At 42.1% G+C, this 11,172-nt stretch overlaps 1 protein-coding gene across 12 annotated transcripts in view; it reads right to left on the bottom strand.

Annotated features, from left to right (window-relative positions):
- Positions 1-362: 362 nt before the first annotated feature.
- baz2ba (bromodomain adjacent to zinc finger domain, 2Ba) overlaps positions 363-11,172 on the bottom strand; it is a 69,876-nt gene continuing 59,066 nt past the window's right edge. For 6 of the 12 annotated variants that reach the window (XM_030413376.1, XM_030413377.1, XM_030413379.1 and 3 more), the window contains 15 exons: positions 10,788-11,011; positions 10,212-10,286; positions 9,903-10,134; positions 9,751-9,813; positions 8,975-9,119; positions 7,847-8,649; positions 7,472-7,724; positions 7,071-7,226; positions 6,700-6,860; positions 5,676-6,013; positions 4,945-5,080; positions 3,768-3,914; positions 2,822-3,123; positions 1,995-2,138; positions 363-1,806 (listed from right to left, as the gene is read on the bottom strand). In XM_030413376.1, the coding sequence (XP_030269236.1) occupies positions 1,650-1,806; positions 1,995-2,138; positions 2,822-3,123; positions 3,768-3,914; positions 4,945-5,080; positions 5,676-6,013; positions 6,700-6,860; positions 7,071-7,226; positions 7,472-7,724; positions 7,847-8,649; positions 8,975-9,119; positions 9,751-9,813; positions 9,903-10,134; positions 10,212-10,286; positions 10,788-11,011 (3,336 nt within the window). In that variant the 3' untranslated portion in view covers positions 363-1,649. The remainder of the gene's footprint in view (positions 1,807-1,994; positions 2,139-2,821; positions 3,124-3,767; positions 3,915-4,944; positions 5,081-5,675; positions 6,014-6,699; positions 6,861-7,070; positions 7,227-7,471; positions 7,725-7,846; positions 8,650-8,974; positions 9,120-9,750; positions 9,814-9,902; positions 10,135-10,211; positions 10,287-10,787; positions 11,012-11,172) is intronic. The other 6 variants (XM_030413386.1, XM_030413380.1, XM_030413383.1 and 3 more) reach the window with 2 other exon arrangements.

The following is an 11,172-nucleotide window of genomic DNA, read 5'->3' as shown; positions in this document are numbered from 1 at the left end:
AAAGTGAAAGCCTTGATCATATATATATAAATATATATATATACACTTTTGATTATTAAACTCTGATGTGACTCAGGAACAAATGTTCACAGACGTGGTAGTTTTATTCATGTTGAGTTAAGTCTCATTTGTGGACTACTCGATCCTGGAAGAAGGGACAGGCGACTGAATGTAAAGCAACAGATTTCTCAGGGTTTGAACATTGTCTAATCATCTATTTGCGCCCCTTATGCAACAGTTCACACACTGACACTGAGCTTGATGCATATCTGATTTCAAATTTTTAGAGAGTACAGAGGATGAATCCACAGAAGAAAAGCAGCTCTGTAGGAGGGAACTGAAATAAAACAAGTTTGAGTCAATTACGTTGAAAAACATCCTTTTAATAGGTCCGTGCCACACACTAGTGAAAAATAAAGCTCCTACAAAAGAATGATACTTTTATTCCACAATATCTTAAATAAAGTAACTTCAAGTACTCTTGACTTGGGTACAAAAAAATCTAGCTGCCTCCATCAGGCCACAACACACAGCAAGGTTCAACACAGTGGTTACAAATGGCCTTAGGTCCTCTGTATTGTGGCAGATTACGAGGAAATGCATCATGGAAGCATAACTGAATGCTTGTTGTTCCTTTTTTTTCTTCTTCTTATGATGAGGAATGATTTCTGTGTCACTGTCCAACTTTGGAGGCCTTGTTGGATTGAACTCATATTAAAAAAATAACGTTGTGATAAGAATGAAAAACTAAAAACAATAACATCCCCTACATGCCCCTGTTGGAAGGGTAGGCACTACCAAGATTAAGGATACCACAGTGTTTGCAGAGGATATGTATATACTGTACAAACAATATTTATGATAATGTTTTCATCACGTTCACTAAAATAGAATGCTACAATCATTCTAAGGCATAAACAATATCTTAATATTCTTAAACAATTTTTACACATCGTTCCAAACAAGACATAATATTGACATTAATAAACAGTATATACACATGAATCGCCATTGTCTAACTGTTCCTCTGCCATTCCTGTAAATAAATGCAGTTTTACAGTTTGATCAAATGAATACAGTCCTCTGATGCCCCAAAGCACTGAACAGTGTAAACAGTTTCTTTTTTCTTGGCTTTGTTTTTGATATTTGGGAGAAAAATTATAACACAAAGACACATTCCTTTTTTTTTTTTTAATTCAAAGCAGTTCAGCTGATTCTTCCTTTTCATAGAAAATGAAGTGGACCTTGATTCATAAATAATTATTACAAAATTAAATACATTCACTATAATACGATTAAATAACAAAAGACTATTTACAAGTAGTGGAAAGTATTCTAGCGCAGACACATCAGTGACAGTTGAGGATTAATTCAGTGCAGTGTTCTGAGACAGGGAATGGTATTGCACTACGACACCCCATTTCTCTGGGACTCTTTGGGGCTTTTATCCCTGTTGTAATAAAATCCAGTGCACCTCATGTAACGACTTTTTCTTTCTTCCTCTCAAGGTGACATCCCGGGTTCCTTATTAAGGATTTGACTCCTTCTTCCATCCCGCAAAGCCGCATTCTCCATCAGAAAACAAAGTAAAACCAGGTGCTCCGGTATGAAACGTTGAATGGGTTTATGGTGAGAATCTGAACAGACGTTTAGTTTGTTTGTTTCAGAAGCTCCGTCCAGCGCTTCTCAAAGAACTTCCTCATGTTATGACCAGCTCGACCAATGTCTGAATTGTCTTCATTGAATTTTTCACAGTTATCAAACACCAAGTTGACGTCAATGATGAAAGTCTCGAGGTTTTGATACCTGGGATAAAAAAAAACAAAAAACATCTTACTGTTAGAAAGTACAGCCTACACAGAGCTGATGCATCCCATACTGCAGTGTAACTAAAACTCATTTTCTCAAAAACACCACTCCGACTTTAAATTCTGTGCAAAGGCCCAGAAGGCTTTCACTAGAGGAGAGAACAAACAGAAGTGAAGGGAACTTACTGGCTGCTCACAAGCTTCTCACGTATGGTGGAGAAGTCCATCGGTTTCTTGATGACCTTCCTGTAGCCGGGAACCGATTTCAGGTTGACGGGTGTGAGAAAAGGCCATGCATCCTGATGCCGCTCCAACTCAGCAAGGAGTACCCTGATAGCACAAACACACACAAATACACTCACAGTTAGACACAAGCCCAGAATTTCATCTGTGAGAGGAAAAGCCTTCTTTGTCTTTTCACTGGGATTCCTACTTCCTTATAGTTCTTCCAACTATAAACTATTTGTTTTACAACCAATTTAACTTAATCCGTAACTTTGTATGTGCTTGCTTTTGTTTTTTATGTCTCTGAAATGACGACCAGTGAATATTCTATACATATTCATCAGGTGGACACACACACACACCAAATGAATGATGATGTAGCTCTGCGTCTCTTGGATGTGTAAATAAACCGCTGTTTGCAAACAAGCTTGCCATATAGACTCAAAAGATGATAATAATGTCAGTGTTTTGGTTTACAGCTTGTTCCTGCTGACCCGAATTGGCCAAAAATCTATTAGGTAATGTCTCTGTTTTTATGAGCTCATAACAAGCAACACCACCTAAAAATCAAACAGACTTACGACTACTACAAATGGGAGGTAAATATTGCTGGAAAATAACAAGCGGACAGGGTTAAACCAACAAATAATTTGATTTACTGATAAATGATATAAACTTGATCCAGTCTTACAGTCGATGGCCGCCACTGTACGACTGTTGAGGAGAGCGCAATGAACAAATGAGGAATTCAACAGACAGACAAGTATGAGCAGGCCAGAGACACATACCTGCATAATCCCAGGTCCCTGTTGTTGTCTCGAGCCGTCTTGGCTCGCTTCACACATGCAGGGCTCTCCTGACTGGCTGCTGGCAGAGCAGGTGAGCTCTCCTCTGGTTTTCTCTTCCTGCTGGTGTCTTTTGCTCCTTTCTTGGGTGTGCTGCTGGCGCTGGCCGGGTCGTCCTCCGACACGTCGCCGTTACCTGCCTGCTTCCCGTTCTTCTTCGTCTCTCCGCCTTTCTTACCACCTCCAGCGGTCGATGCTACTTGTTTGCTTGGAGGTTTTTTGTTTTTTGGAGATGGACCACTTGCCTGCACAGAGTGAAAAACGCATTCACTGAGTTCTGCTGCAATTAAAACTAATAGAACAGCATCCACTTACACAGATTTATGATACTAACACTGGCCCTCTCTAAACAATGTCGTACAACACCAATATTCTTTTGTTCCATCCCTGACAACACCTTCATAAAAAACATTCTGTAAAGCTTGAAATAGCCTCCAGCTTCTCAGAAGTTTATTAGTATGAATATGAATGGATGATTTTATTGTCACTTAATGGGATACAGGCCAAGTCCAGGCTGCAGACAATAAAAGATGAGAGGGAACGTAATAAAACTTTAGGGGAAATGTATAATCCATGCAGCTGAACCTGTGTTATATGTCGTTTTCTCTCCCTCTCCTCTCATTTCCTCTCGACTCTCTACTGTCCACTTTCAAATACAGGCATAAAAACCCTCCAAATATTTACATAAAATAGTCCCTGAGCATGAAAGTGGCTGAATGTTGAGCACTGGTGCTAAATAACAAAATATCGGTTTTGGCTGTAATACCAATATTTTCCTGAACCTCTAAATTACACAGGAAAGTGTGACTCAAACACAAAACATGCACAAATAACACATAAAGTGATCCACTGGAGAGAGATGGCAATGCATTATAAAAGCCTTTGCTACCTTGGATATGCAGGCTGGGCAGTACCAGTCTCCCTCCGGGATACTGGTGATCTTGGGTTTGTGACAGTAAGTGTGGCAGCCTTTGTCACAGCCATCACACAGCAGGAGGAGGTCCTCGTTATCCCCCTTCCTGCACATCTGACAGTACTGAAAAAAAAACAAAAAACCAAACAAAGTGCAACCATTAAAATCCAATGTACATTTCTTGAATAGACTTTCACTTTAATTGCTGTGATTCTATAGAGGGAAGTCCCGCCTCTTCAGGTGTGCCCTATGTGACCTTATTTTGTACAGTAGTCAATGGGGAAAGCCAAATAAGTGTTCGATGCTGTTTGAATTGTGCCGTAAATTACACGTGATGATGTCTGTCAGCTTAAAAGATGCTTTGCAAGTCAAAAAGTATTGTCCTTTTTACTCACTACATTTATTTGATAATTTTAGTTACTAGTTACTTTGCAGATAAAAAATTTTTTTTGCAATCAGATGTAAAGAAAAAAATAACGAAAGAAAAGAAAACACATTTTGATTGTCAGAAAAATGCTGCAATCGGATTCAATAATTGTCCAGGCAGGTAATTGGCCGACTCGTAGCACACAGTATCTCCATACATTTTTTAAAAATATGTGCTTTTATTTTGACTTGTACTTTTGTTACATTTTTTGCCAGAATATTACTTTTGATACTCAAGTACATTTAATATCAGATACACGATTTTTACTCAAGTACTATTCATATGGGTGACTTTCACTTTTGTAAAAGGATATATGCTCATATATAACACGATATCATTACTTTGATTGAAGTATGACTTTTTACAACACTGTATGAAACCAGGCTTAGTCAGTTCAGTGGGCTAGCTGATATACAGGACTGAGCTGCCAAGGTTTTGTCAGTTATGGGTTTTAAAGAGACGACATCACTTGTGTGGCTGTTGGGTGTGAAGTCTTTGAAATTGCATATTAGTACAGTCTTATATTTCATTAGTTTTATGACAAACTGTAACGTCCTCAAGAATTAATAATTACCTTTTAAACTGACAAACATCATATATGTACTTCATGGCAAAAAACATTTCTTGTCTCCTGCTATTCACTACACTACATTTTTATTTTCTTAAATAAGGTCCCATGGTATCCCACCAAAATGACTTGACCCCTCTATTTTATCTGCTGCTCACCACTTTCATGATGGACCTCTCCCAGGCAATGGACTTCTGCAGTTGCTGGATACACATGGCCAACTGGGCAGCACTACGCACTTCAGTCAGGGCCTTCCTCCACACCTTCATACCATGGGCCACCTCCTCCTCACCGCTGGGGGAAGATAATGAGGTGATGAGAAACAAGAATGCACACACATATGTGAATATGCTGGTGTATTTACACGCGCACAAGCAGCAAACTGTATCAGTTGAACCGGCCGCCAACGAGACAGCAGACCTGAAAGAGCTCCAGCTGTGCAGAGATAGGCATGAGGATTTTAGGGGTGTAGGGCACCAGGGAGAAGTTCACACCGATTTTTGTTATGTTAAGGGGACGTTCATGCAGAAAGAGTGAAGGAGTAAAACCTGTGTAAGTGTATGCTGAACAGTGGGAGCCATGAGTATGCCCATAACCAAGGTTACTGATGCACAACACCATGCAGATGACTGCAGAAAATAACAGTAAACCAGTAAATAATGCCTGTAGAGGAAATGAAGCTGAGTGGAGTCCCCACCCCTCCCAAAAAACTGCACAAGACCAAAGAAACGAACAAAAAATGCAACAAGCCACCACAAAAAAAAAACCTGCCGTGAAAGCAGCAAAGACCCTCACTTTTTGAGTAGTATGGGAAACATGAAGCACACACAGAGAGAGGAAAAGGGTCTCAGTGGGAGAGGGGGGAGCTTTGGTTGGAGAAATGACCTACCCTTCCCTGTCAGCACTAGTGGATGGGGCGGGGGCAGGGACAGTGACCGTACCCACATTATCCAGCCTGATCTGAATGGTGGTACCTAAGGGGCTCCTCAGGTACCTTCTCTCGATGTTGCGCTCCAGATCGGCCAGACGTGTCACTGCTATGTCCAGCGGGTTGTCCGGGTGACGCAACACCCCGCCCTTCTCCCCCCGCTCCTCCGGATGCTCCTTGGAGTCCTTGGGATCCTTATCTGCGGCGTTTGCTGATGCTGGCGTCGTTTTGGTTGGCGGCTTGTGCTCGTAATACACCAGGTCCTCCCGCTCAGACTGAGGGTCCGGGAACGTCCAGCCCTGGGAGAGGAAATCAGCTGTTCAGTCTTTTGGCCTCTGATTACACGTGTTTAACCCTCTGAGACCAATAACTATTTTGGGATGCCTGACTCTCCTGTATTTATTTTGTTTTTCCTATCCTATTCCAGCAGACAGCATACAGTGCCATACATCATCAAGTTTCAGTCTGGTTCATTTAAAGTCCAAATCTTGTATTTGCTTTGTCTGTGAATGACTTTACCATTAAACATCAGTTAAATGTGGTGTTTTTTTTACTGTGAACTCAGATAGAACCTCAGGAATTTTTGTCTAAATCTGAACTTTCCTAAGCACATCACAGCCATTTTTTAAATAATAATATCCTAGATGTTTTTGAGTGAAAAGCAGGTGTCATCCTATATTTGATTTGTAGATGTAGATGTGGGCAAAAAGGTTTAGAGAGTAAGCAGAAGGGTTTATCTAATTGTAACAGAGGACACTGAAGCAAGAGAAGGAGGAAACTACCACTGGAAAGCTGAGAAACTCCACTTCACATGAGTTTTTAAAGCATATGGATACCATTAGCGGTTCAAACCATATTAAGCATTTTAGAACAATAGTTATTTTTAGGCGCCGGCAGCTGTCGAGGTCTTTAAGAGTTAAACACACTTCTTACACTTACTAACAAAACTTAAAGGGGATATTTGTATTGTTATGTTTTTTTTTACCTTGACCTGCAGGCTGGCTGCGGTAACCTTCCTCTCCAGCTCCTCCACCTGCTGCAGCACGGCAATGTCCATCTCCATTGCCTGCTCCTCAACACACCAGCCCCGCACCGACTCCACACTGACCTGGCTTTCCTCAAGCTCATGCAGCTCGATCATGGCCACTAGATGGACGAAATGACAGATATCAGTCAGCCAGATGTACACTCACTAATGCAGTTGAACACAGGTATCCATGTGCTTGCGAGGTGTTCAGGGATCATTAATAACATTCTTATTTACCTGCATCTATGGGTATAAAATCTACTTTCTTGTTCATGAAGCCAAGCTACATACAGTAATTATATACTGAGAAGAGGTGTTGAGACACTCACCATCTCTGTGTTTGGTGCAGACCTGGGGGATGATCTCTATGTATTTCTGCATCTGCCTCTGGAGGCCCTTCTCTCTGGCGCCTCGGCTGTGTAGAGTACTGACTAAAGCCCTCAGCTCCTCGATGTCAGACACCCGCCACCACCCTGTCAGCATCTCTGAGACAATGAGAACAAACAGGCATGTAAGCCAGAAGACACTCAACATACATCACTGTAAAAAGGTGCTTCGTTCAGCTTTGTTATACCCAAATGGAATTGCGTACAGCAGAGCAGAACGTTCCCTAATCCAATTATATTGGATTATTCAAGCAAGTGAAATCTTTTCAGGCAGGTGAAATCTTTTCAATTAAAAAATGGGGGTTGACTTCTTTCAATCCTCTCAATGTATCGGTGTCACTCACCCTCTGGAATAGGACGAGGTAAAGGATGGTCCAGGGATTTGGGCATCTCCAGGGCAGGAGAGGGCATGGATGAGGTTTTCTCAATGCGAGGTAAAGGTGATTCACTCTTGCTGGAGACACTTGCTGCTGTGTTGCCCTCCAGAGAGTGACCCGGCATGGGGCTGGGGCTGCTGCACAGAGGCAGGCTGGGACTCATCATGCCACTGGGCCAGCTTCCAAAAGAAACTCCCAGCAATGAGCCACCTGACTTCACCTGGGGAAAAAAGAGGAAAAACAAAAGGGTGAGGGAGGTGGAGGTACAGGAAAGTAAAAGTCCCAGACGATGTCATTCGGCAACACAAAACAAAGCTATCTCTTTTTGGCCAGCAGCCTCACCTGCAGGGCAGACAGTGGGTAGGTGAGGAGACCAGCTGGGTGGTGTGGGCTGGCAGAGGCTGAGGCAGCAGAAGGGGTGAGAGGCAGGGCAGGGGACTGAGGTGGGGATCTGGGCCTGGCTGGGGTGGACGATGCCTGGGGAGACACACGGGGCGCTCCTGTAGGAGTCGTGGTGATGGAGGCGAGGTCACAGGGGTTGCGAGGGAGCAGACTGAACCAGTGGCCGCTCCTCTCGGTCAGGACTCTGAGTAGCTGGTCATTGTTTTGGAATGCGAGGTATTGAGACGGGGATGAAGTTGGAGGAGTGTTCCCCGGGCTTTCACGTGGGACAGACAGAGAGGTTGAGGCCAGGGGAGGGATGTTTGTAGTGTCATTAGTGGTCACAATGGAGGGGGTTGTTGCTACTGTCATTGCAGAGGTATTGTGAGCAGGGGACGATGATGTCACTGTGGCTGTGGCAATAGGAGTACTCGTGGGGCTGCCATTTTGCCTCACATGGGGACTCTCCTTGTCCTCCCCCTTCACAGTTTCTTTGCCAACATCCTTGTTGACATCCCGGAACGTGCACAGTTTAGATACACAGCCTGGTTGCTGGTAGAAGCGGGTCGGGGAGTTTTTCTCCTCGTCATGCTGCTTTTCCTCCTCATTCTGCTGCTCCAAGCCTTGTGTTCGAGGGTTATTCGCATCAACGTTGGCGGTGGGTTTCTCCTTCTGCACCTCGATCTCCTGAGGTTCCTCTTTGACCTTGACCTCCTCTGCTGCTCTCCTCCTCCTCTGTCGCTCCTCCTCCAGTTCCTCTGGAGCTGTAGGGAAATGAGAGGTGGTTGATATAACAATTGAGTACTCATTATTCCACACTTGCTTTTGGAAGATAAGTGGAGTTGTGCAAGATAGCCACAGTTTAGAGATGAAATCTCAAATTAGTCTTCAAGTTTTAAGATAAAATAAAGTATCATCAGTGTATCTCACACTCTGAATAACAGCTGAACATGCAGCTAAACAGATATACAGACGATAGTCCTTCCTTCCTCTTCCTGCAGCATCAACACTGTTACGATGATTTGTATTTTCTATATGTATTTTGTGGCATGTTCATATATGAATTTATGTAATTGTGTGTGTAACTACCTTCTCCACTCTCCATGGCTTCAATGAAGACCCCTCCACAGTGGGGAAGCACCCAGTACCGGCGTCGGTAACGGTCCTGGCCATACATCATGGAGCGCAGAGAATGGGATATTTCAAACAGCTTTCTTCTGGTCTGATGATGTTGCTGCAAGGTTACAAAACATACTTAAACTGTGATTTCTATGCATTATTTTGATCTATAGACCGTCAGGAAAACAAAAGACAATTATGGTACCTAATGTCCTTTTGTAATCAGCGTGATATATTAAGCATTACATGGTATGTTAATGAGGTAATTTATTAATCTAATTAATGCCTTCATGAGCAAATAGCCCTACAACAGCATATATGTTGATAAAATGTAAGAAACACATGGTTATTTTTAATACACAGCATTTATAGGTTGCAGCTTTTGTAAGAAAATAAGTTCTCCATCATTTAATGTAATCCATCATCCAAAGTGTAGGAGGAATTTGTGGTTTTGCATTAAACTCTGAAGTTTTGCATTAAACTGTACTTAAACAATAAATACGTCTTCATGGGAACATACAGTAAAGATCCGTACAACTAAACAACAATAACACCCCACTTCTCTGTGGTTTATCTCTTCATAGTTGTTGCCCCGTGAGATTTTCTTATCCCTTTGTCTGTCCCGTTTTTAAATCGAACATTATCAGTGTCAACCAACCATGCGTTCATATTCTGATGCCTTATAAATTCATGTTAATGGGTATTAACTTTGTATCAGCACTTGCACAATTTACAGAAGAACATACCTTGGCTAATTTCTCAATCTGCTTCTCCAGCTCCTCGAGACTGGTGGCTTGATCAACTTCATCCTGACAGGACAAAACACAATTTAAATGTCTGCGAGCATCTTTTAAAAGTCAGTTTTCATAATTTCATAATTCTGTCGATCTGTTTTTACCTCGTCATATGTTTCCACTTTTTTAACCTTCTTCATCTCTTCTTCCTCCTCATCGTCCTCGTCCTCTGCCTGGTCATCGCTGTCATCATCGTCGTCATCATCGTCATCGCTGTCTCCACCCAGTTTCCTCTTGCGTTTGGCGGCAGAGGACGGAGTGCAAATGGACTGGTTCTCTTCCACACCCATACTGGCCTCCCTCCTCCCAGTACGTTTGGCATAAATGGTCTTCAGTCTGTGAAAACAGTTTGGTTCAGTATGATAGTTTACAGAGAATTAGATCAGTTCATTTTAGTTTTAAAGGAAACTTACTTCTTCAGTTTTCCCTCCATAATGATCTTGTCCTTCCTCATGTTTGCCATCTGATCCAGGCTCTTGTCAATCTCGCTGCAGGAGGAAATGCAATCCCGTTTTTGACATGTATAAATAGATTTTTTGGTATTCTCAGAAAGTAATGACAAATTTATGGAGAAAAATATAAAAACTCAAGGGGACTCAAAACTAGCTACAGGCGAAGTAAAAAAGTTTAATAAGCTAGTATCCCTGAGCACAAATTAATACTTGCATAATTTGCTTGCAATCAAAAGGACCCTGCAAATTACTGCTCCCTACTGCAGCTTTATTAAGCATTCTCCACTGCATCAATAAAATATACCATTATCGGCTAATGAAGAGGGTTAAGCAATATAAAAACACATACAGTGCACAGTAGATGAATATATTCTTTTAGTGGTGAACAAGAGTGTTAGATTTCTTATTTAGTTTTTTTAATTATGTGAGTCCAGAGAGTAGAGGAAGTACTGCACATCACTTTATAACCATCCAACAATGTGTCCCTGATGCAGAGTAGGTTAAGAAAGTACTGCACACTTCAGTTTCTTCTCTTACCTGATAACAGGTTTGCTGCAGGCCAGCTCGTTAGCCAGAAAGCCCAGGATTGAAGCCTTCTGGGCAGGCGTGTGGGCCTGGAAAGCCTTGGTCTTCAGACTGAGGGCCAGAGGGGCCAGTTCTGTGTTGGCACAATGGGCGCCCATGTACATCTGTAGCACCTCAGACACATTATCCCTGTTGATGCCAACATTGGTCAGGTGGTCCCCTAGCATGGTCTTTGTCTGATAAAGAGGAAGAGGATGAAGTTAAGAACACTTGCTTTATACATTAAAATTTTAGGCTTGTTATTTGCCATTTTAGCATTATTATCAAAGTAATGTGCATGTGCATTTATTTGCATAAAGGAAACCTTCAATCCAAGCAATACAATCAAAAATAAGAA

This window comes from Sparus aurata, chromosome 4, assembly GCF_900880675.1.
Source record: "Sparus aurata chromosome 4, fSpaAur1.1, whole genome shotgun sequence".
In the NCBI taxonomy this organism is placed as follows: Eukaryota; Metazoa; Chordata; class Actinopteri; order Spariformes; family Sparidae; genus Sparus; species Sparus aurata.
Note: the sequence above shows the minus strand (reverse complement) of the source record. Positions and strands in the feature narration are given on the sequence as shown.